Below are 25,598 nucleotides of genomic sequence, written 5' to 3' on the forward strand. Positions count from 1 at the left end.
TTATTTGGAATAGAGTAGAAGAGACATTTCCTTTTCATAGAAAGGTTACACATATGCTTATTCTATACACTGAAATTGACTGCAATATTTTTTGCTTTGTTTAGAAGATAAAATCAAGTATTTAAAATTTTATTTTAAAAAAATCTCAAGATTTTATGTCACAATATTTATAATGGTGACAAAATAATTTAGAATATGTGTTAAGGAAAGATTGACTAGAATAAACCAGAGAGCATTCATACATAAGAAGACATTATTTGATAACTAGTTGGAAGGTAGTTTCAGTGAGGTTAACTTTTGTTTTTGCTCTGTTCTGTTTGAAAAGATCAAGTGCACAGTGTTCCTATAGCACAAATGGGGAATTACCAGGAATACCTCAAGCAAGTACCTTCTCCACTAAGAGAACTTGATCCTGATCAGCCTCGAAGGTTGCATACATTTGGCAACCCCTTTAAGCTGGATAAAAAGGTAAATTTGAAATGTTCCATTATATAATTTATTTGCGCTAGGCACTGTGGAGAGGAGCAGTTCTTAATTTAACTAAAGAAAGCTGAAGCTATTTTCTTGGTAGAATACCTAATAAATGTCAACAGTTAAAATATAGTTACTTTACTGGGTATTGGAGTTAGTTGTGCGATTAAAAACTGTATGTAAAGCTAGGGAAATTATATTCTTTTTTGTTATAGGGTATGATGATAGATGAGGCAGATGAATTTGTGGCTGGACCTCAAAATAAACATAAACGACCTGGAGAACCAAATATGCAAGGCATCCCTAAGAGACGTCGCTGTATGTCTCCACTACTAAGAGGCAGACAACAGAATCCAGTTGTGAACAATCATATTGGAGGAAAAGGACCACCTGTACCTATGACTCAAGCACAGCCAGATCTTCTTAAACCCCTTCCTCTTCATAAAAGTAAGAGTTTTTCTTTAAATGTTATTTGCTGCTCTTTGGTGGTTCTTCATGGGAAAGATTTTTGTAATACAGAAAAAATTGATAAGGTCCAAGAGTGTCTAGAGAAGATATTTGTTTACTCTAAATTAGCATGTAATCATTTTTATGTCTTTTTAATGAACATTTATTGAACATTTCATATATTCATTATGCTTAATAGCTATCATGATTTGAAATATCATTTGCAAATCTTAAGTATTTAAAAATAACAGTTTTTAAAGGGGCATTATCAACACCCACAGAACGATGGTTTTCAATTTCAGTTTAATTCAACAACTAATTCTTAAATGATATGCTAATTTAGACAGTGCTAGGCATTGAGGTATAGCAGTGAACAAGACAATAGTGTGATCTTTGCCTTTATTTATAATGAGTGAGGAAAGAAAGTCATTGAACATTTCATTAGAAGTGTGATGAATATTACAAAAGGGAAGTCAAGTGTGTTGTGGAAGTATTTGGCAAGAGGATATAACTTAGTCCGTGGGGTCAAGGCACTTTACTGAGGAAGTTCTGTTTATGCCAGTACTTGAAGGATGAATGGGAATTAGTAAACTAAAGCTATGCATTTGCCTATGCCTCAGTAGTAGTCTAAGAAGAGTATGTGCAGAGGCATACAGTAAAGAGCAGGGCATTAAGGGAACTGAAAGAAGGCTGGTTATAGCAAGGGTTGTTGGGAATGAGGCAAAGTGAGAACTGAAAGATATACATGCAGAGTCTAGATCATAGAGGGTCTTGGAAGCCATTATAAAGATTTTAGACTTTATTCGTAGGACAATGAGAATCCATTGAAAGGTTTTAAAGAGGTAGTGATCTGATCTGATTAGCATTTTATGAAGACCAGGCTGACTTTACTGTGTGGAATATTATTAGGGAAGAATGAGAATTGATGTAGGGAACCCTTAATTAATGGATTCATTAATTATAGGTAGTGATCATTCATGGCTAATGACATCTTAACTGGAGAGAAACCAAGTATGATACCTCCTGATGGAATTACACAGTACTACTTTTGAGGTAGTCCTGCCCTCCCCCCCCCAAAAAAAATACTGAACATCAATCTGACCAAGCCTCTCTGTCTAACTACCAATTTTTAGGAAATATAAGGGACAGAGAAACATGTTAAATAACAAAACAGGGATAAAATTAGAAAAATCCAGATTGTGGGAAACTCTATAGGACAAAGAATCTGGTGTGTGTGTGTATTTTTCCAGAAAAAAAAAATGCATAGAAAAAAAGAGGTACAGAAGGATTTTTATAGATTAAAAGATAGTTAAAAGACATGTAAATTAATTGCAATGTCCAGGTCTGATTTGGACTCTGAATCAAAGAAAATCAAACTTCCCACAAACAGAAACTATATAAGGTAATTGGAGATTGTGCACAGTGACTGGGTATTTGATGTTGTTAAATAATTGTTACAGTTGCACAGAAACCAGTTAGGAAACACAGGGAAGAGCTAATGGTTACCTGGGAGTGTGGTTGTGAGAAGAACCTGTATTGGAGAAATACTTGGATATATCAGCAAAGGACTTGGTGATGACTGGCTGGATGATGGAGACAGGGCAAGGGAGGAGTTGAGAGACCCTGGGTATTTCAGTGTGTCAGGGGTGGAGTGGAAGAAGAGAGGTTGAATGAGTTTAGTTTAGAAGTGTCTGTTAGATAGCCAAGTGGATTTCCTAAGTTAGAAGATGGGTCATTGAGTTTGGAACTTAAGAGAAGAGGACTGGGCTAGAGAGATAGGTATGGGAGGCAGCCTTAAGCCCCATTGGAGTAACCAAGGGAAACAGAAGAAAAAGCCTAGAGCAGAACTTTGAAAGTACCAAAGTTAAGAGGAGAAATAAGGTTCAGAAAAGGAGAGTGAGAAGAAAGGAAGAATCCAAGAAAGAGGAGAAAATAGGGAATAATTTAGTGTTATGGAAGCTAAATGGAAGGAGAATTGAGTGGTTGGTGGTCTCAAATACTTCTTAAACAAATCATTTGAGAGGATTGGAATAGTTCTGTAGGTCTTTAAGATGACAGAGTTGAATATATTTAAATGCTGGTGTGATGGAGCCAATAGAGAGGGAACAGCTGAAAATGAAGATGAGACAGAGTATAATCACAAAATCACTGAGAAGGCAAAAGGGAATGAATGGTCCAGAGCCCACATGAAGAATGCTTCTTCCATTAAAGCCGAATGGGTGTGGTGGGCACAAGTTTAATGGTGGGAAGTTGAGGAAGTTCACCTTCTTTCTGCTTTTGCTTTCCTCTGTGAAGTTGGAGGTGATGTGTACTGCTGAGAGGAAAGAGACACTGGGAAAGTCAGAGATGTTAAGACAGTGGAGAAGGTTTGAATGATTTTTTTGTGTGGTAGAGGGAGAAAAGGTTGTAATAAGACTGCTAGGCAGTGCTAAGATCCAGGTACAGGTGGTGACTGTGACCACTCTGTAGAGCTGTGTCATATTTCTCCAGTAGTGCCTGCTCATCATTCCACATGTGAGTCTGCAGCAAGAAGATAGACTGCATCATCAAATTTGGGATTTTTGCTTGGCAGGGGTCATGGGAGGACAATAGAATGAGAGAATTTAGGACACTGTTAAAAAGTGATACATTTTGGGATATAAGTTAGATAAGAAAGTGGATATCTAGAAGGAATCTGATTAATATGAGGGAGAACGTAGAGGAATTGCTGGAGTGAAAAGTCTGGCAGAGTTCAAGAGCAATAGTAGGAATACTGCAAAGATGAGGGTTACACATGCCTCCATCCCTGAATTTGTGTTTCACTCGAGAAGCAAATGGGTGGGTGGAAAAGTTCCTTGGAGGTGAGAAATTGAGGAATTGGGAGGCCAGGTTCTTAGCAGGTGATGTCCTTAGACATGGATGTCACATACTACAGCATTTCTCAAACCTTAACGTGTATGTGAAGCCAGGCGGGGGTCGGGGGAGTGGTTAGTTAAACAGATTCTAATACATTGTTTGGGATAGGGCTCAAGATGAGCATTTCTAGCAAGCTCTCTGATGGTACTAATGCTGCTTGTCCACAAACCACACTTTGAGTAGTAAGGACCTAGAATGATGTCCCAAGGGACATGGGGTGGAAGGAAGTCTGTGAACCAGGTGCCAGAGACATCCGTGACCACGGGTGTGCTCTGGAGGTCAGTAAAGATAGTGATGAGGAGAGAGAGGATGAGTTGAGTGGGATAATTAAATCTCAGAAGAGCAAGAATTTTTCAAGAGTGCATGGAGAAATGTTCTTGAAGTGGCATTGGAAGGTGAAGGGATTAGTGACTCCACATCCTTATTTATTTATTTATTTGTATACATTTATTTATTTTATTTTATTTTTGGCTGCGTTGGGTCTTTGTTGCTGTGCACAGGCTTTCTCTACTTGCGGCGAGTGGGGGCTACTCTTCGTTGCGGTGCGTGGGCTTCTCATTGCGGTGGCTTCTCTTTGTTTCGGAACACGGGCTCTAGGCACGTGGGCTTCAGTAGTTGTGGCACAGGGGCTCAGTAGTTGTGGCTCGTCGGCTCCAGAGCACAGGCTCAGTAGTTGTGGTGCACAAGCTTAGTTGCTGTGTGGCATGTGGGATCTTCCCGGACCAGGCCTCGAACCCGTGTCCCCTGCATTGGCAGGCGGATTCTTAACCACTGCGCCAGCAGGGAAGCCCCACATCCTTATTTTAAGTCCACGGAGAGTGTTTGACAGACAGCAGTTTCTTTGCAGGAGAGTTGGGTTTCGATTAAAGCAGGAGTTACTCTAGAGAATATTCAGTAAAGTTTGCACATCATGGAATAGAATTTAGGAGGGAGGGAGTCAGAAGTTCAGGGAATTTTTGTGGGGATGAGTTTACATTTTGAACAGTAAAGAGATGAATTCAGCTGGTGTCCTGGTGGTTTGGTGAGCAATCAGAGAACTTAGAATTTAGCTGCTTTCTGTGAGGAGCAAGTACAGTAATCTAATATTAAGTAGTAAGCTTGCAAGCTTTTAAGTCTAAGTAGTCTAGAGAACTAAAGTGGGCACCAGCTATTCTTCACTGCTCAAGTAATGAAGACTATATGGATGGTTATAAGAAAAGGGGGCGCTGTGGAGGTTTGGTGGTGTGTTGCTGCAGAATATTGATCAGCTTAAACTCCCTGTGTTCACTTTTGCCTCTGAACGGTAATAACTTACAAGGTAGAGGTAAGTTGGAGTGAACTAGTACTCTCTAATAAAAGGATAACCATGATAATCTTGATCACATATATTTCCCTAAAGCATTAAAAACCTACTTATTCAATAAAATTGCCATAGAATAAAGCAGAGAACTAAAAGTTGTTTGAAACTGGCTTTTATTTTTATTCCTAAGGGCAAAAATTGTACAGGTTTTTAAAATATTGTGAATGTTTCACATTGAAATATACCATATATTTGGCAAAGCTTAAAAACCATATCCAATTGTTAATTTGCAGCAGTCGGGAGATCAGTTGTGATTTGCTGTAATGTTGTTTCTTTGAGGTTTTCTTTACTGTGTGCTTTGAAATTGGCTCTCATCATCTTTTTTTTCTTATTTTTAGTTTCAGAAGCCACTAATGATTCGACAATAGATGATGTGGTTGAAAATCATGTTGCAGACCAACTTTCATCAGATATTACACCAAATGCTATGGAAAGTGAATTTTCAGCATCTTCTTCTCCAGCCAGTTTACTGGAACGACCAACCAATCATACAGAGGCTCTCAGCCATGACCACTTAGGAACTAATGACCTCACTGTTGGTGGATTTTTAGAAAATCACGAGGAGCCAAGAGATAAAGAACAATGTCCTGAAGAGAATCTACCAGCGTCTTCACTCAACAAAGGGAAGAAATTGATGCATTGCAGAAGCCATGAAGAGGTCAACACTGAACTAAAAGCACAAATAATGAAAGAGATCCGAAAGCCAGGAAGAAGTATGTATAATTAGACACAAACATCAGATTTGATTTCTGTTTGTGCTCAAAAAAAAAAAAAAGTCAAATAAACTAAAGCCTAGATCTGATTTTAGATCACTCTTAAACAACATATGAGCTATATAAGATTTGGTTCTTTACTCAGCCAACAAACACTTACTGAATAGCTGCTATGTCCAAAGTACTGTGTTAGGTGTGGTAAGTAGGAGGGACTGAGAGCAGAGCAGGAACTCACAGACACACATGGTTCCTACCATGACAGGAACCCATAGTCTTGAGCATTCTGTCAACCAGCAACTGGAATTTTAAGGTAACAGCAAACCCAGACAGATGTAGTGACTATTAAATGACTTCGTATCTGTAAGGTTCTAGGCATAGTACGTACCTACCATCTTAACTTTTAAGATTTAAACTATGATAGTGATCAGGGATGTGTTTAGGCCAAAAAACTAAAATTATGAAAGCTATCTATTATATGAGTACAGAAGAACTTTGTGAGTTAAAGTTTCAATATTATTGACATTCATTCCAAAGATGTTGGCAGATCACCTGCTATGATGGTGCGGTGGCCCATGGGTGGTCCAGAAGTGGGTAAGACTCAGTACTGGCCATTTAGGAGCTTATAGTCCTTGGCAAAGTTTTATGTGAAAACTTGAAACTGAGGCAGCATCCTTTCTTTTCCCACCAATTACGACGTGTATATTCTTTTTTTTTTTTAAAACATCTTTATTGGAGAATAATTGCTTTACAATGGTATGTTAGTTTCTGCTTTATAACAAAGTGAATCAGCTATACGTATACATATATCCCCATATCCCCTTCCTCTTGTGTCTCCTTCCCACCCTCCCTGTCGCACCCCTCTAGGTGGTCACAAAGCACCGAGCTGATCTCCCTGTGCTATGCAGCTGCTTCCCACTAGCTATCTATTTTACATTTGGTAGTGTATATATGTCAATGCTACTCTCTCACTTCGTCCCAGCTTACCCTTCCCACTCCTAGTGTCCTCAAGTCCATTCTCTACATCTGCGTCTTTATTCCTGTGAGACAGCACTCTTAACTTTTTTTTTCTCCCCTGCTCTATTTTATCCACTCCCAAGGTTAGCTGTAATTTAGAATTTGTCATAAGGATGGATTTTTGTAAAGGCCACTTCTTATTTTTCTGTGGCACTACCAAAAAGCTGTTTACTCATCCTTCTAAGCTTTATATTTGATACCCTATTGAGAACTTTTACCAAAAAAAAAGCAGTGTTTGAAAAGCTATTTTATCTTTTTTGATGTATGATGAAATATGTGTATTATAAAATCTCTAATGAGCAGTGAAAATTTTATGTAGACTAGTTTTGGTTTTGTCTTAGTATATCTTGATATAGTAAGCTGTAATAGAAAAATATTGAATAAGAATGCAAATTAAAGCCACTTAATTTTTCTTTTTGCTTCTCATTTTAAGAATATGAAAGGATCTTCACTTTACTGAAGCATGTGCAAGGCAGTTTACAAACAAGACTAATATTTTTACAAAATGTCATTAAAGAAGCATCAAGGTAAATAATCTGTTGTACATTATGATATGAGGCAGTGAGTCCCCAGTTTTCTGTAGTTGGTATTTTAACAGTATCTGTTTTATACTTGTGTTGTTATGCATGTATATGACACACCCCTTTGTATATAAGTACTTCTCTCTTTTTTTTCAGTTTATTGAAGGAAATTCACTTAAAAAATAGCTACACAGAAATTCTTCAGAAATCATGGACCCTTTCTCTCTACACATTACAGATTCTTGCATAATTCTCATTTATCCTACCCTGTGGCTTTTTGGTGTCTTTATATGTTATAGTCTTTAATTTTTCTCCTTTGTATATTTGAGCTACAGTTAATATTAGTGATAAAACGTAATCTTGAAAGGCAATATTTGAATGCAGTTCACTTGTATGTGGGAAAACATGTAATTAAGGGGACCAGAGCTGGACAAATGGGCCTTATTCTGATTGCCTCAGTAGCCCAGGATTATGTACTTTAGTACAAGGAATGTGGATCAAGATTATAAATGGTAACTATGAAGTGCAATTAACTGGAAAGCATAGTTGTATGAGTTCAGTGAGTAAAAAAGCATTTTTTTAATTTCTTCTTCAAGACTTTTAGAATTTTAGTAATGTAAGAAAACTTAGCGTTTGTCTCATCTGACCTTCCAAGATAACCACCCTTTAATTAGTTCCCCAGTTTCTTCCATCCTACATGTAAAGGTTTTTTTAGATAAAGCTGTTAATTCTATTTTTTTTTTTCTATGAGTGGCTAGAGCATAGGTTACTTTGAAGTTTCAAGATAAGGCCATAACTTTTCATATTATTGATATTGAGTATTTAACTAATTCTGCTCTTTTATGTAACATTCTGCCAACTCAAACTTCATCATCGATTTAGCTATATTCCAGGTGCCTGGATTCTACTTCTGCCACCTTTTTTTTTTTTTTTTTTTTTTTTTTTGCATTATGCGGGCCTCTCACTGCTGTGGCCTCTCCCGTTGCGGAGCACAGGCTCCGGACGTGCAGGTCCAGCGGCCATGGCTCACGGGCCTAGCCGCTCCGCGGTATGTGGGATCCTCCCGGACCGGGGCCCAAACCCACGTCCCCTGCGTCGGCAGGCAGACTCTCAACTACTGCGCCACCAGGGAAGCCCTACTTCTGCCACCTTTTAGAGAGTTGTGTAATATTATGGTCGGTAGTCATATTAGTGTACAAGTAGAGAGGAAGTAGGTATAGATTGGGCAGTGTTTTGGCATATTCTGAAAAGCATCAGCAGTATTAATACTTAGGCAGACAAAAGCAATTTTAGTCTACTATATTTATTACCGCAAAAATTTAAAACTTGCAACTTGAACTTTGCTGTATCCTATACTACAGATGTCTAATTGTCCTTGATTTGCTAGTTTTCAAATTGTAATAGTAGAACACCACAGTTTAAATGCAATTGCCCAAATTTCATTTCTTCTTCCATTTTGTGGGCAATTATATTCATATTTTATTCACATTCCATTCAACATTCAGTGTTCAAAGAGCATAAGAAGCTATTGGAGTCATTGCTTGGGGAGCCCATATTGCTGGAATATTTATAACCCTTGTATTTATTAGGGTTTTTTCTCCCCCCTTTTTCTTTTTGATTGTGGAAGAAATAACCTCTTTCCCATTGTACTTGGGCCTGGATTATTTGTTTTAGGAACAAACTATAATACTCTACTGATAAAATAATTTTCTAATCTTCCAAGAGATTTTATATATCACAAAGTTGTTGAATTTTCATTTTCATCTCACTTTGAAAAATCTTTCCAAGGCAGTTTCTCTCTTTTAAAAAAAATTATACTGATATATAACTATTTGTTAAAAAGAAATTGAGAGTGCTATTACTTATTTTTTTATACAGGTTTAAAAAAAGAATGCTAATAGAACAACTGGAGAACTTCTTGGATGAAATTCATCGAAGAGCCAATCAGATCAACCATATTAATAGCAATTAAAAGAAAACAGAATGTGGCCACTTATTTCACTACCTTCTCCAAATACAAAGTAAATACAAGACTGTTGTGATCTTGCATTCATTTTTTGACATGCATTGTTGGCTTTTTGAAATACTAAGAGCAAGTCTACAGATCCTTTTTCCATCATTTTACAGTGACCTTTTCTTCATTTTGGTTTATTTTTGTAATGTGAAAAGTATCACTCTAAAAAACATTTTTATTTAACAAACTAAAAATATTCCTCCAAATCTCTTGCTTGTCATTGACTCTTGCGTGTCAATTTCCCTCAGGTTCTATTTTCTTAAACCAACCTTTAAAATTGTCACCTCTGTTAAGGTTGAACTTTGCCAAAAAAATAAAAAAGAAGTTACTTTGTAATTTTTGGGGAAAAAAGCACATACATTAAAACTAGGCAATGTTTTGTATATACAGTTATTTTGGATATATTATTGTAAGTTGTACAAATGTATTTTGAAGAATATTTAAGAAAAGCACTTTTGTTATTCCATCAATAAATGCTCTATTTTACTCTTGTGTGGTTTAGGAAATAATCACATTTAAAGTAATCATTTAAAACCATCTTAAGATAATGGAATTTTAAAGGCCTTGCTTTTTAGCATTGGAAAAATACACCACTTGAAGTTCACATTTGTTAAACCTAACTGTAATTACGTGTTACATAATCTGCATTGTCTTTTTACTCTATGTTCTTAGATTTTGTTGGCCACTCCAACATGCTCCGTTTCTGCCTAGATAATGGAAATGATGGTATCTGTGGCGGATAGGCAGACTCTTTAAAGCTGTTTAAAAAGCAGACGCCTTTGGACTTTATTGGTTTCCTTACTTACTTTCCTTCAACCCCTTTTCCTTTCTCACTAGGATTGTGGATGGCACTAAGGTGAAGCCATCGGTCAGGGAGTTGTAAGTTTGGGGTATACCACATACTCTGAAACGTCTAGCATTTAGCAGCTTGATGCCGTACTTACAGAAGTCTCACAACAGACTGGGGTTTCAACAGGGATCTCTTTGTTCTGCTCTGCTATTACACTTCAACTCTCCATTTTATTTAGAAGCTAAATGGAAAGGAAACATGTTTCAAATGACTTTGCTCATTTTGCATTCTCCCTAAGTTATCCAGGATAAGGAAAACTGAACACTATTCACTGTCCGCCCTCAGTCCAACATGGCCTCACGTGTCCTTACTGAGGACGTGACCCTGTGACCTGACTCACTTACCATTCATAGATCACTGCTGTGCCTTGTAGTGCTTTTGGGATAACCAGTAGAAAAGAAGGCTAAAATACATTTAGATTAAGAGAGGGTGAAATAAATTTATAAAATTATGGTAAAATCAAAGTATTTTTAGGTTCATAATATTTGAAAATCACATACCCTTGTCTTTTTATACTTTAGCAGAACATTTTTAAAATCAAGGGTATAGCAAAATGAAATTATAACTTTTTATGAAGAAAAGCATCGATGAAAGTGGAGAACATGCTTGAGATCTGTTAATTCAGTTTAGGGGATTTGAAACTCTCCCAATACTGAAGACAAATGCTGTCAAGAAAAAAAAACATTTAATGTAGTGTTAAATAGTATTTTCATATGCAATTCTTTAAACATTTTTTCACCTCTACAAAATACCTTTAAGCAGGATATCATTTAGTAAATGGAATTGTTAAGGTAATTAGCTGCAGTCACATTGCTAAATTCAACAAGAGATACACAAAATCCAGAATATACTGTCTGGTTTTAAATTATATATGTTTAGATTCTGAGATTAACAGGAGGGGGACTACAAGTCATTCAGATAAAAGTTAATACTTAAGAATATTTAGGAAAGGGACTCAATCTAGTCCAATATTTGGCCACTTTCCTTATCAGAAAGTTCTTAGTTGCATTTCACAGGTTGCTCATGAGGTAATAATCCTTTAGACTCTTGCTTGACCTTTAATACATTTTGGGGTATGAACCCTAGAGGGAGTTGGAAAGAAGCAGTTTGTTCTGTCTCCTCTTTTTGTCCTTAATCTCTCTGCCTCCATACTCTATGCCCTCATCCCAAAACCTAGTCACAAGCTTTGAAACCCATCAAAATTCAAGCTTAATATCTCATCTCTTGCAGGTTTTTTTTTTAACATTTTAAGAAACTGGGCATATTAGTTGAATTAGTGAAATACTGCAGAATTTTTGTAAGCAAAGGGGAGGGGGAGTACATTTGAGGGGAATATCATGTCTTTTAGGCCCTTTAGATCAATGGATGGATGGCTGTAGGCTGGACAAATGATGTTCTCCAACAGTTTAATTTTCAGGTTAAGATCATTTTTTGTAATGTTCTTGTATGTGTCCCATTTGTCAACTGATTGAGTCATTATTTACCCTTATCAGTAAGCTTTGTCAATTTGGTGTACTGAAGGCTGAGACTCATTTGTCCTTTCAATACCCCGTCACCAGAAGAATAGCCACTTTGCCTTGTGTGTTATGGGCAAGTACCTCCCAGAAAGAGAGGTAAATAAATTCACAAGGACTATATTTAGACGTGCGGCGGATTATGGAACTGGTGTTGGATTGTATTTTCATTCTGTTTACTATGGCCGTTCTGGAAACTCTTAGCACGGAAACAGTGGTGTGTCCTTTACTAGGTAGTTCAAAGATTTTACATCATTTTATGCAGTTGAATTCCAAAAGAGAAACTGTTCTCTCTTAACTGTCATCAACCTTTATTGGCTATGAGCTTTTGACAGTGACCTTTCTGTTCAAGTTTAGTCCTGTTTCTTTGTTTCTTGAGGGAGTAGAACCTGTCTTTTTTTTTTCATCTTTCATTTTTTGACCTGTATCCTTTCTAAGAGAGGGCTCTCTGTTGCCTGTTCTGAGTGATAAGTGACATTTTCATCTAATAAATATGGGGTTGGGATGATCATGGTGAAATACTAAGAGGATGTATTTTGTTGATGGACTTTTTCTCCCCAAATAATCCCCCAATAGATGATTTCCTAGTGAATGACTATCTTCATCCTTTTTGTCGCAAGTGTCTCTTTGATTTCTAGCATAAGTTACAGCAGTATGCAAATGATTCTCAGATAAAATGATGTTGACAGTATTTCCTTAACAATTTGTGTAAAACCTATGCGTAATTTTCATTATTCTAACTTGACTTTTTTTTCTCTCCATAAATAAAAATAATGCCTGATGTTTAGTTAAAGTAGATCCACTTTTGCTTGATTTTGTTAGACTTGTTCCATCCTATTTCTTTTTGACACATTGTTTAGACTTGCCAACAACTCTTTACTGAGAATCTCTTTTTCTTTCCTAGGCTGATAAGTAATTGCCAGAGAGGGTGGGGCAACATTAAGAGGAATGATTTGAATACTTTGTTCACTGTTGTTGATGCTTAAAGGACTTCTGCTTGTCCTTCTGATGTGCTAAGGCTCTGCCTGTACCATCCCCTCTTTGGATTAAGATGAGGTTGTATGGTGGGACCTAACAAGTACTAGGGCAAACATTTGATTTTTGTGCAACTTCAGCAAGCTTGAGAAAGATCAACAGGAAAACTATAGAAATGCAGGTGCGTTCCCTAGGATACTAGGGGTGCTGAGAGCCGGAGGACTGCTTGGACACTCTAGTGGCCTGAAGGAATTCTTTCATCCTCCAAGGCCAAGAAAGCTTGGCAACAATGGGGGAAAAAATTTATCATTTATTTTACTTTCATGACTTTAAGTCTCACCAGAAGTAGAAACCTGAATTTTTAAAGACCTACGTCAACTATAAATGAGCTGAGAGAAACAGAAGGCAAAAAAGCCACCGAGGTTATTAGTTTGCTCAGTAGTTATGAAATATTCCCCTTTCTCAGGATACATGACATAGCAACTGAGAAGCTTCTGAAGCACCATGGAAACCAGCTAGAAGGAATGCTTGTTTTAGGTTAGGGTGGACAAACGAGGCTTTGTTGCTAGAGAGATGCTGATAAATATTTAATTTATGTGACTCCTATCAAAAAATACTGTAATACCTGTGTTGGGTTCTCTCAGGAAAAAGATGAATGGCCGATCTGCTTTAAAAATAGGAATCCGAGACCTTTTCAGTAACAACAGAGCTGCAGGAAAGATAAAGAATAGAATCCCGTTGTATTTTCTCTTCATTTGAGGAAAGTCACTATTAAAATTGGATACGAAGTCACTTATATGCCTTGATTTTTGGAGAAATAAAAGCATCCTAATGATATAGCATTGTTTAGTGTTATGATGGGGTGCAAATGGGAAAATTAAAGGGAAAAGATACCACTTAGCCAACACTGTGTCCTATTTTCAAAATATTCCATGGAATAAATTCCTTCCTGAAGGTAATTTTCAAAATGACTCTATTCCTTGTTTATGGGGTCGTGCTACAAATCCTTTTCAAAATGGCTCTCTCTTTTCTCTCATCAGTTTTCAAAAACTTTGTTCTGTTAACATTTCTTTCTTTAGAATGCTCTACTACATCTGGACTTGGGTTTTTAGTGGGGAGGCTTAGAAGTGTGGAGGTTGAACTGGATAAATCTAACAAAGGGAGATAAGGGGGAAGCAGCTGACTGAGTGTTGCTGACACTGTGCTCTTAGGAACATACCTGTAGCTGCAGATGCCTTGGTGCCTTCCTCTGAAACCTCAATCTTGGCTTTGTGGATTGCTTCAGAAACATAAACGCCATCTTGGCCTAATCCCAGGACAAAAATGTGATTGTTTATTTGCATTTTGATGCATTTAGTTGAAAGATTTTAGTACATTTTTAAAGAATGGACTTTACTTACAGTCTCGTTCGTATGCTGCTTACTGTGTAGTTAGGAAGAGATTTGTCTGGGAAATTTTAAGGTACAATAATTTATGCAACTTTCAAAACCTCAAATTTGGTAAATTAATAAATAACCCCTCTCAGATTAACATTCAGGTCTGTGCCCCATTTTTTTCAATAGTTAATTTTCAAAAATAATTTCTAGTTACTGTTGAAATCTTTAGTCAGTATTTCTAAAATTTCGGTGGTATAAGGATTGCCATAGTACGCGTTAAAATGCAAATTCTGGAGCCCAGGAGTCTGCACATTCAGCAAGCTTCTGAGATGATTTCCCTTGAATGCCTTCTTGGGCTGCATTTTAGGAGCCACTTTTAAATGACAGAAGTTTGTACTATGGGCCTTAAAAGGCAGTGTATAAAAAATGTCTCATGCCTCATGACAGCATTCTGTATACTGAGTATATCAGTTATGCAATTATCTTGCCTTATTGGCTAGAATTTGCAAAGAAAATGAGAAGTTAGAACTATAATAGTTGTATGCCAACAATTTCAAAGATATTATAAGCTTAGCAAATAGGAATCTGAGTGATCCAAGCGTTAGAGGAATTGACAGGTTTTTGTAATTTAGCCATCAATCATTTTTAAACAACTCTCCACAGTGAAATGGTACTTGATGACACAAAGAATGAAAGTAAGAATCTTTAGAATGAGAGGAAACTTTAGAAATCATTCAGTCCAACCCTCTCATTTTAGAGTGAGCTGTGAAGTCATCTGAGGCCACACACTTGACAAGAGGTCCAGTCGGGCATATGCAGGTGTTCTGACAGCAGGTCCAGTGCCTATTTCCACCCCACCTTTCCATACAGACGCCACCACCTTGGAAAAGTGTGTTCTAGTCCACTGCAGGACGCACTAGAAAGGGAGCTGTGGCAGGAGTCTTAAAATAATCATTGTGATGGACATGTATTTTGAGGGGGCTTCTTTGTTTGACCTTAGACTAATATTTAAATTGTTTTGCATTTCTCATGCACATACAAGGGGATGGCAAATGAATGTTGTGAGAGAATAATACCAGTGGAGTACAGAATATGCAGCATTTCATCCATCTTGTAAATAAAGGCATACACAGGAAATTGTGAGTTGGCTGTGTTCAGTGTAAGGAACAGATATTTTGCAGCATCAGTGAAGGGGGCCAGACAAGGGGCAGAGGAGGAGAAAAATCAACGGAAACATTCACCTTCCATCGCTTGTCCTAAAACCAGTGCAGAATCTGATTGATTGTAGCAGTTGGTCTTTTTCTGTGGAATCTTTTAGAAAAGAAGCAAATTTCTCTATACTAACTAGCCTGTCTCACTAACTCATTGAGCAAACTGAAATGCAGTGCCCAGATCAGAATTGTGGAATGGTTGATGGTCATGAGAAGCTTTTTTGATGGTCATGAGAAGCTTTTACTAATCTGTGACATCATTACTATCTAGTATGCCATCAGGACATTTAAAATAAATGTTAATGAAATGAGCAAAGGTTCTTTATCAGCTAGAATATAGTAAATGCGTTTGTGTTAGAGTCCAGGCACCCTGGCACAATGTGAGAAATGGGGTCGACTGGTTGGTATGAATGAGTTTTTGGTTAGATGGGCTTGGCTCTTTGAATTTCTTGAAACTGCCACTGAGGTTTCATTTAAGTAGCTTTTTTCTCCATCATATTACAGGAGTGGTCCAATAATTGACATTTACATGTTTGCACAGACATAGGCTAAGACCCATAGCCTGTCATGTCCCAGCATCCTCATCTCTCATACATTTTATCTCTGGTAAGAGTTAACATTTCAGAAGACCAATGTTTGTGATCAAAATAAGGATTCAGGAGTCATCTGTGGGTTTGTGTTTTTCTTGCTTGATCTTGTATTACAGATCCCTATTTGCTTACTTTTGTTAAGTAGCTCTGGAAATGTTATGCAGCAACTAATGAAATCAGCCCAAAGGGATTCTCCTGGCTTTGGGCTCATCCTCTCCTGCACTGTTGGCAGCTGTCTAGTGCCATTGACGGCCGTACAACCTGTTTCCCCAAAATTTGTTCCCAAGGTTGTTTATAGGTGCTATTCTATTAAAAAGGGTTCCATGAGTAATTACAATGGGAACTGCAAGTTGGATAGGTTTGTGCTTTTGTTTTTAATAGTGGACTTCTTAGAGCTGCTAATTTGCTAATGTTCATAGTGAATCTCCACAGGAGGGCTGTAATATGTAGTGTTTAACCATGGAAATACCCACACTGTCTCCTGTCTCCAAATTTAGCAGGTTAGCATTCTACAGAACATACTTTGGGAAACTAGCCGCCTTCCCCCCGCCCAATAAACTCTTCTGCTCCTATATTACATTTCAATATCCAAAGCAAACAGGTAAAATTCTTCCTGCCCTCCCTGGCATACTCTACCCTTCTTCCATAACATCTTATATAAGTATTTCCATCTCAACTTTCCTCATTAGATTGTTAGTTCCCAGAAAGCAGAAGCTGTATCATTTGTTTTAAATATTTACTTTGCTCAACTAGCATAATAATGCTTGGTACACGTATGTGTTTAGTAAATGTTGGACGAATGAATACTCGACACTCCTCACACTGTACATTTGTTTCATTTTCCCATAAAAACAACTGACTTAATGTTCTTTAATCTGATTTCACTTGTAAGGAAATGTTGGTTGCTGTCCTTGGAATCACTGGGGCACAGCACAGAACGAGTCTTTGGCAAATCTCATCCAAATGACTTAAAACAGTGTCCCTTCCCCTTTGTGAGTGGAGCCTGTCATTCTTTTTATGTGATTGGCCATACTTTCAAAAGGCTTAAGAGTTTTGATAATATGACATTGTGTAAATGTAAGATTTGCAAAATATAAAGTAGTAATCCTACATTTCATCCTCAGCTTCTCACAAAGCAGGACAAACATTATCATTTGCTGTGTCTTTTGTCTTCCCAGTTATTATCACTTACTATTGGTAACACTAATGGCTTTGAAAAAGTTATTGCCAGAATTTGCGAATTTGCTTCTAGTTTATCTTTCTCATCCTCTTGTCACTTAGTTGTAGATGGCAAGTGTGTGTCACATAGCACCCAGCCCAGCATATACAGAGTGAGTGCTGGAAAGAATCTGAAATGGCCTCTGAAAGTAGGTGCTTAGTTCCTTTCTCCATCCTTCTCCTCCAGCCCACTCCTCACGTCTTTCTTTCTCCCCACCCTCCCCCCCAGCTTTGTTGAGATGTAATTGACGTATGTAACATTGTGTACATTTAAGGTGTACAGTGTGATATTTTATGTATGTATATATCACAAGTAATATATCTTATATCTGTACCCTTTGACCACCTTCATCCGTTCTCCCCACCCTGGCAAACACAATTGTACACTCTGATGCTATGAGTTTAGGTTTTTTAGATTACACATATATGTGAGATCATACGGTATTTGTCTTTCTCTCTCTGACTTCATTCACTTACCATAATGCACTCAGGGTTTTTCTATAATGTTGCAAATGGCAGGATATTCTTTTTAATGGCCGAATAATATTCTGTTGCATATGTATGTACTGCAACTCCTTTATCCATTCACCTGGTGATAGACACTTAGCTTTTTTCCATGTCTTGCCTGTTATAAATAATGCTACTATGAACATGAGGGTGCAGATATCTCTGTGACACAGTGATTTAATTTCTTTTGGATATATACCCAGACGTGAAATTGCTGGATCATATGATAATTCTATTTGACTACTTTCCGTAGTGGCTGCACCAATTTACATTCCTACCAACAGTGCACAAGGGACCCTTTTTCTCCACGTCCTTACCAACACTTGCTATTTTTTTTCTTTTTTTGGCTGTGCCACACAGCTTGTGGGATCTTAAGTTCCCTAGTCAGGGATCAAACCTGCGCCCTCAGCAGTGAAAACGTGGAGTCCTAACCACTGGACCACCAGGGAATTCCCAACACTTGCTATTTCTTATCTTTCTGATAACAGCCGTTCTCACAGATGTGAGGTGATACCTCATTGTTTTGATGTGCATTTCCCTGATGATTAGCGATGTTGAGCACATTTTCATGTACCTGTTGGCCATTTGTGTGTCTTTTTGGAAAAATGTTCAGATCCTCTACCCATTTTTAAATTGGATGATGATGATGATTTGCTATTGAGTTGTATGAGTTCCTTAGACATTTTGGATATTAACCCCTTAACCGATGTGTAGTTTGCAAGTATTTTCTCCCATTCAATATGTTGCCTTTTCATTTTGTGAGTTATTTCTTTTGCTGTGAAGAAGCTTTTAGTTTGATGTAGTTTCACTTGTTTAATTTTGCTTTTGGTGTTTGTGCTTTTGGTGTCATATCCAAAAAATATTTGCCAAGACCAATTTCAAGGAGTTTTCTACTATGTTTTCTTCTAGGAGTTTTATGGTTTCAGACATCCATTTTGAGTTAATTTTTGTGAGTGGTGTAAGATAGGGGTCCAGTTTCATTCTTTTGCATGTGAATATCCTGTTTTCCTAACACCATTTACTGAAGAGACTATCTTTTCCCCACTGAGTATTCTTGGCTTCCCTGTCAAATATTAGTTGACTCCATACGCATGGGTTTATTTCTGGGGTCTCAATTCTGGTCCACTTGTTTGTCTGTTTTTAATGCCAGTACCGTACTGTTTCAATTATTATAGCTTTGTAATATAGTTTGAAATCAGGACATGTGACACCTTCATCTTTGTTCTTTCTCAGGATTACTTTGGCTATTCTGGGTCTTTTGTGGTTCCATACAAATTTTAGGATTGTTTTTTTTTCGGTTTCTATGAAAAACACTGGAATTTTGATAGGGATTGCATTGAATCTGAGGATTGGTCTGGGTAGTATAGACATTTTAACAACATTAATTCTTCCAATCCATGAACACAGGATGTCTTTTCATTTATTTGTATCTTCTTCAATTTCTTTCATCAATGTGTTGTAGTTTTCAGTGTAGAGATTTTTCATCCCCTTGGTTAAATTTATTCCTACGTACTTTACTGTTTTTGATGCAATTGTAAATGGGATTATTTTATCTCTTTTTCAGATAGTTCATTGTTAGTGTATAAAAAACAACTCATTTGTATGTTGACTTTGTATGTTACAACTTTACTGAATTTATTGATTAGTTCTATCTAATTATATACCACCATTACAATATTAGAGAATCTGATTTTGATGATATATTTACTATTACCAGTGATTTTTACACATTCATACATTTTTACAATGTTAATTGGCATTCTTTTATTTTAGCTGGAAGAATGTCCTTTAGCATATCTTGTAAGACAGGTCTATTGGTGATGAATTCCCTCAGCTTTTGTTTGCTTGGGAAAGTCTTTGTCTCTCCATATGTGAAGGACAGCTTTGTCAGTATAGTATTCTTGGTTAACAGTTTTTTCTTTCAATATTTTGAATGTGTCATCCCACTCTCTCCTGGCCTGCAAAGTTTCTGTTGAGAAACCGATTGTCTTATGGGGGTTCCCTTGTATGTAACTTGTTTCTTCTCTCTCGCTGCTTTCAAAATTCTTTGTCTTTTGGCAATTTAATTATAATGTGTTTTAGTGTAGCCCTTTTCATCCTCAACCTATTTGGGGTCATTGGGCCCTCATGAATCTGGATGCCCATTTATTGTTCCAAGTTTGGGAAGTTTTCAGCCAATATTGCTTTAAATAGACTTTCTATCCCTTTCTCTTTCTCTTCTCCTCCTGGGATTCCCACAATGTATATATTGTTTCTTTTGATGGATGTCCCCAGCTCCCATAGACTTTCTTCACTCTTTTTTTCTTTTTGCTCCTCTGACTAGATAATTTCAAATGATTTATCTTCTAGTTCACCAATTTTTTTTCCTCTGCTTGGTTAAGTCTGCTGTTGAAGCTCTCTTAATCTTCAGTGCAGTCGTTATATTCTTACGCTTTAGGATTTCTGTTTTGTTTTGTTTTTTTTGATGGTTTCTATTTCTTGGTTGAACTTGTTACTTGTTTGTGCACTGTTTTCCTAATTTTGTTTGTCTGTGCATTCTTGTAGTTTACTGAGCTTCTTTAAGAGGATTACTCAGAGTTCTTTGTTAGACAGTTAACAGATCGCCATTTTTTTAGGGTAGTTATTGGAGCTTTATTTGTTTCTTTTGGTGGTATCATGTTTTTCTGATTCTTCATGATCCTTCATTCCTTGCATTAATATCTATGTATTTAAGTAAGCAGTCTCCTCTTCCAGACTTCACAGGTTTGCTTTGGCAGGGAAAGACCTTCACCAGTCAGCTGGTAGCAGTCGTGGGCGAGTAAGGCTCTCTATCAGGGTCTCTGTTTGAGCAAGGCTGCTGCAGATGCTCTGAGGTTGCAGGGGTTGCTGCTGGCTGGGTTACTTGGTTGGGTGGGTCTGCTGGCTGGACTGTGCGTTCAAGTGGGGCCACTGCAGGGGCTCCCTGTTCAGGTGGGGCTTCTGGCTATGTTTTATGGTTGGGTTGGGCCACTAGCTCTGTAATCACCTCTGGTTGGGTGAGGTTTCAGGCTGTGTTCCCTGGCAGGATGGTACACTGATTGGATACCATGATTGGGCAGTTATAGGATGGGCTCTGCAATCATTCCTGGTCAGGTGGGGTCTCAGGCTGTATTTTCCAACTGGGTGGTGCTGTTGGCTGGGCTCTGTGCCAGGTGCAGTGACAGGCCAGGATCTGGCTTGGTGGTACCATGGGTTGGGCTCCAAGGCCGTCCAGAGTCACCAATCAGTCTTCCTGGTTGTATGGTGTCAGGGGCTATGCTCAACAGTTGGGCAGGCCATCTGGCTTGGCTCTTTGCCCAAGCAGGGCTGTAGGATAGGCTTCCTGGCTATCTGGGTTCTTTGGCCAGGCTTCCTGGATGAGCAGGACTTGAGGCTATGCTTGGCAGTTGGGTTGGGCTGTGAATTTGCTTTCCTGCCTGGGTAGGTTGGGAGTATGGCCCTTTGACTGGAGACCCAGATCACAGAACTGCCAACTGAGCCCTCTGGCCAGATGGGGCCACTGGCTTGGCTCTGCAGATGGGCACTGCTGCTGGCTGGGGTCTTTGCTCAGGTGCCACTGCAATATGGTCTAATAAGGTTTGAGTGCTGATTGCTGTAAGCTTTGCCCCTCTTCTCCGTCTCTTATCTGATCCTCTGAGATCAGAGACCTGAGAGGGCCTACCAGGATGTGTCCTGCAACATTGAATGTCTACCTTGGGCTCTCTTTTCCCACTGGAGAAACCATAGATCTAGTGCTATGTCAGCCTGGAGGAGGGGTGATGTGGTCGGAGTGTAGCCACTCCTCCTAGCTTTCTAATGTGGTCCTTCTCAGTCTCTGTGTTTCAGAGGGGTGCTTCAGCCTCACCTCCTGGTGGGGGTATTTCCACAATGGTGACTTGTCTATGGATAGTTGCTAGTTGGTCTTCTTGAGAAAGGGACTGAAGTCGGGAATGACCTATGTTGCCATCTTGATGACCTACTGCAGCTCTGCCCAGTCATCTGGTATGGCATAAGTTAACTTCAGTACACAACCAAACAACTGTGGGTGGTTTCCTCATTCACATCACAGTAAAAGGGAACTTGTACTTCTTCATGAGCAGAGATTGAAAACTATTCACTTACAAAAGTCAAGAATAAGACAGTTTCTTCAAAGTTTCAAGTTGGTGCACAAGGAGTATTTCTTGGATTAGGAAGCATGGGTTGGTATCAAAGCCTGATGATCCTATAGGAAGCGGGATTGCTCAAAAAGGGTATCTCTAGCTGATGTCTTTAGTGTAAGTGAAACTGGAATTATTCTTAAAAGCTTCATAACATGTAGTGTCAAGGTTGTCTGGGGAGGAAAATTATACCCTGGCCTCAGTTGGGCCTTGAAATGATATCAAGCAAGTTCATCACGCAGCCAAAAAAGGATCTGATGCCATGAAAGGAGAGATGAGTGACTTTTAAACGGAGCAGGGGAACTTGAGTAAAATGATACTGGGCTTTGGAACCAAATGGAAAGAAAAAGCCAAATGTTCCCTGTGGTTGTTTAGTTTCCATCAATAGCACAAAACTGTTTGCAACCCTTTGTTAATTGTAAGATGGGAGGCCAGCATTTTCTGATCATTTACTCTCTGACAAGCTCTCTAATGCTGCTTTGCTATATGATAAGGAATTTCATTTCCGCAAGTAAGATGTGAGGTGGGTGGTGGATACCCCATTCAGGCATGATACGACGATTTGTTAGTGAGATTCAGTGGCCATGTCTCCAGAATTAAGTCAACAGCTTACTTGGGCACAGAAGTGACTCATCTTTTGAGTGTGTTTAAAGAACAGCATTGGAAAGCGATATTTTAGTTGGCAAACTCTATCTGTAAAAGGCCAGATATTAAATATTTTAGCCATTGCAGACCATGTGGCATCTGTTGCAACATCTCAATTCTGCCATTATAGCAGGAAAGCAACCACGGATGATTTGTAAATGAATGGGAGTGGCTGTGTTTCAATAAAACTTTATTTATAAAAAGAGGTGGTGGGCCATCATTTGGTGACCCCTGCATTAGAGGAACAAAACTTTATGGGAGAAGATTGTAAGGTGGATGTGTTTTATCTGTAGGAAACATGCATGCAAGCTTCCCACTTGGTGCATGGTAACTGCTTGATAGTTATTTAACAAGCCAGATCCATGAGCCTATATTTCTGCTGATTGGAGCAAATATAAGTAGGCTTTAATTGCATTATAAAACAAGAGGTTAGGTATTTTAAAAGGTTCTTTTTAAAGCTAAGCTGCTTGTTAGATCTTATCAAAGGAGCTATGGGCCTCAGAAGTCTTTACCAATAGGGGAACTGCACGATGTGGGTTGCGCTCTGTCCTGTTTGAGGACACAGAACTGACTGCATTTTAGGATGCACTTCTAAGACATAAAGTCAGAGAGGTTTGGGAACCAGGAAGGAGCAGTGAGTCACAGTGATTACTTGAATGTAGTGGTGTGGAAGAAAAGGTCAGAACAGCCCCAAAGTTTTGAACTAGGATGATCAAAACAGGAATGCCATAGCTGAGCTCCAGAGCCACAAAAAGATACTGTGATTGGATTCTGCAGGTTATTAAAGACAGTGCACTCAAGTTCTTCATCCCTTGCTCCTTCCTTGCTTCTCATCCTTTTGCTCTAATCTTCCTCTTTTCCTGGCAGTGCTAGATTATGTCTGTGTCACCAGGCAAAATTTCTGGTAGAGTCATTCAACAAAGTCAACAGGATTTACTGGATATCCACTGTGTGGCAAGCATTGTTGGGGCACTGTACACAAACTGGACTATCACCTTGCTTGTCTCTTTGTTTCAGCAATGAGTTCAGAGCTGGTGGATTATAAACAATCTAGAATAGATCCTTCCTCCTGCGTTTTATTTGATGTGCCATGTAGTCTAACTGGTCACATCTAATGCCCAAGCTGAGCCTTCTCTTGTGGACCAAACTCCCATGTTTTTCTGTGATTGCTTAAAGAAACCTGAGCAAGCCTTTAGAAAACTTATCTGTGCTATGAGCTTCTAGCATTCAAAACAGAGATTTCACAAGCTCATCAGGCAAGGAAAACATCAAGGCCAACGGCTGTGCCTGCCCCGGTGTCATCTTCGTATAGATAATGTACCATCCAGAGCAGAAATGAACCTGAGCCTTTGGAGTTGGCAATAGTTCAGCCAGTGGTCTCCTGAGAGGATTCTGGAAGATAAGGTTCTGGCATTCCACTCTCTTTTAACGTTAGATGTAAGTCTGTCAGACCATACGTGAATACAGATCCTATTGATTAGGAGTAGCTTGTCTACTACAAGCCAAGAAATTGAATATAGACTCTGGGAGGGAGGACATTTTAAGGCAAGGTTGTAGATGGATGAGTAATTTGAAGAAAGGAAGTTGGATGGATGAGGGTAAGTTCCGAGGTTAGCTCATTAGAAGAGGACAGAGAGGTACAGGAAGGGAGGGAGGGGAGGTAGAAACAGAGTGACCGTGAGGCCATCAGGACAGCAGGAGGTCAGAACGAAGGGCTCTGTTGCACCAATGTCTCTGGCATCTCCTAGTCATGCCAGGCAGAGGAGGGGAGTTGTATTGTGTCCTGCGGTCACTGACTTTACTCTGAAGATGGCATCTGAAAACCGTGCTTAGAGGTGGTCTCAAGAAACACCCCCTCCTCAACAAAGTCCAACCCAAATCTGTTATCTGAAGCAACAAATTCTTATGTAAAGCAAAGCACTTTTTAAATTCTTTTAAATGATGTTACCTCTGGCTGTTTACCTCTGAAGGCTCTGTAGATGAGAATCCCTTAATCAGTGCATGATTACTGATTAGAAACTGCCCCAAACACAATGCTAATAAGCTTGGAAGAAGAACTGGTGTTACCTGAAATTCCTTTCAAGTTAGCTTTGAGTGGGTCGAAGAGATCGGTAACTCCCCAGGAATATAAAATGTTTTTCAAGTTGAAATGATTTTGGATCCTAAACCTAAAAAACAAAAACAAACCATCCACTTTCACTTAAAATTCTCACTCAGTGGACTTTCATACACATCACATGACAACCAAACCCCCTCACTTGAAAGTCAGGCTCATTTCCAGCTTCATCTGTCATTGCTCCTTCCCAGACCCCCGACCCCCTGACTAATCTGACCACACAGCACTCTCTCCCAACTCTGGACCTTTGCTTCTGCTGTTTTTTCCAGGTCTCCCCTGAGACCTTTCCTCTAAGCTCAGATCAGTTGTTACCCCTCCTCTTCCCCAGCTGTTTTGTAACGGTCAGTTCTTAAGGCCCCTTTAAACACTTTGTTTGTTCTACTCTTCTGATGTATAGAACATTCTGCTTCCTGTTACTGTTATTTATGATACTGTAAACTCTTTGAGAAGAGAGCCTAGTTCCTCATAATAATTAATGTTTAATGAGTGCTTACTGTGTGCTAGGCACTACAGCAAGTACTTTATGTGCATACTCTCATTTTATCTTCACGTAACTGTGTTATTATTATCCTCATTTTACAGATGAGAAAACTGAGGCTTAAAGAGTTTAAGAAGCTTGCCCAAGAGGACGTCCTGAGTACGTGGTGGAGCTCAACTCAGATGCGGCTGAGCACAGAACCTGTGCTCTTGGCGTCTACACTTCACTACCTCGCATCCCGGGTGGCTTCTCACACACAGTAGGTGCAGAAAAGAAGTTGTTGACTAACTGCCAATTGATAGAGTGTCTCACTTAATGTGTTTATCTTTGATACAACATATTTTCATGTTTGCTGTGTGCAGCGTGGGTCTTTGGTTTTCCTAGCAAGTCCCGAGAGCGGGAAGAATCAGCATGCCAACTTCCTCATGTTTCTTCAAGGGCAAGGCATTTAAAACTTTAACGCTGAAGGAGCCTTTAAAACTACGGCTGACATTATTTTTCTTTGAGAATAAAAAAGTTCAAAATGGAATTTAGATGGTCGTTTCTATAA

General features: G+C 38.7%; 2 protein-coding genes across 7 annotated transcripts in view; one reads left to right on the forward strand and one right to left on the reverse strand.

Annotated features, from left to right (window-relative positions):
* INTS6 (integrator complex subunit 6) overlaps window positions 1-25,577 on the forward strand; it is a 159,520-nt gene extending 133,943 nt beyond the window's left edge. For 3 of the 6 annotated variants that reach the window (XM_079902807.1, XM_079902811.1, XM_079902812.1), the window contains 5 exons: window positions 326-468; window positions 687-918; window positions 5,491-5,865; window positions 7,313-7,406; window positions 9,279-9,793. In XM_079902807.1, the coding sequence (XP_079758933.1) occupies window positions 326-468; window positions 687-918; window positions 5,491-5,865; window positions 7,313-7,406; window positions 9,279-9,372 (938 nt within the window). In that variant the 3' untranslated portion in view covers window positions 9,373-9,793. Of the gene's footprint in view, window positions 1-325; window positions 469-686; window positions 919-5,490; window positions 5,866-7,312; window positions 7,407-9,278; window positions 9,795-25,152 lie in introns of those variants that run through there. The other 3 variants (XM_079902809.1, XM_079902810.1, XM_079902808.1) reach the window with 2 other exon arrangements.
* Window positions 10,860-25,598, reverse strand: part of SERPINE3 (serpin family E member 3) — a gene marked incomplete at its 5' end in the record, with an annotated part of 30,337 nt that continues 15,598 nt past the window's right edge. The window contains 4 exons of the mRNA XM_079903340.1: window positions 10,860-10,929; window positions 13,379-13,462; window positions 13,973-14,059; window positions 24,522-24,622. Of these exons, the coding sequence (XP_079759466.1) occupies window positions 10,886-10,929; window positions 13,379-13,462; window positions 13,973-14,059; window positions 24,522-24,622 (316 nt within the window). The 3' untranslated portion in view covers window positions 10,860-10,885. The remainder of the gene's footprint in view (window positions 10,930-13,378; window positions 13,463-13,972; window positions 14,060-24,521; window positions 24,623-25,598) is intronic.

This window comes from Stenella coeruleoalba, assembly GCF_951394435.1.
Source record: "Stenella coeruleoalba genome assembly, chromosome: 18".
NCBI classification, from domain to species: Eukaryota; Metazoa; Chordata; class Mammalia; order Artiodactyla; family Delphinidae; genus Stenella; species Stenella coeruleoalba.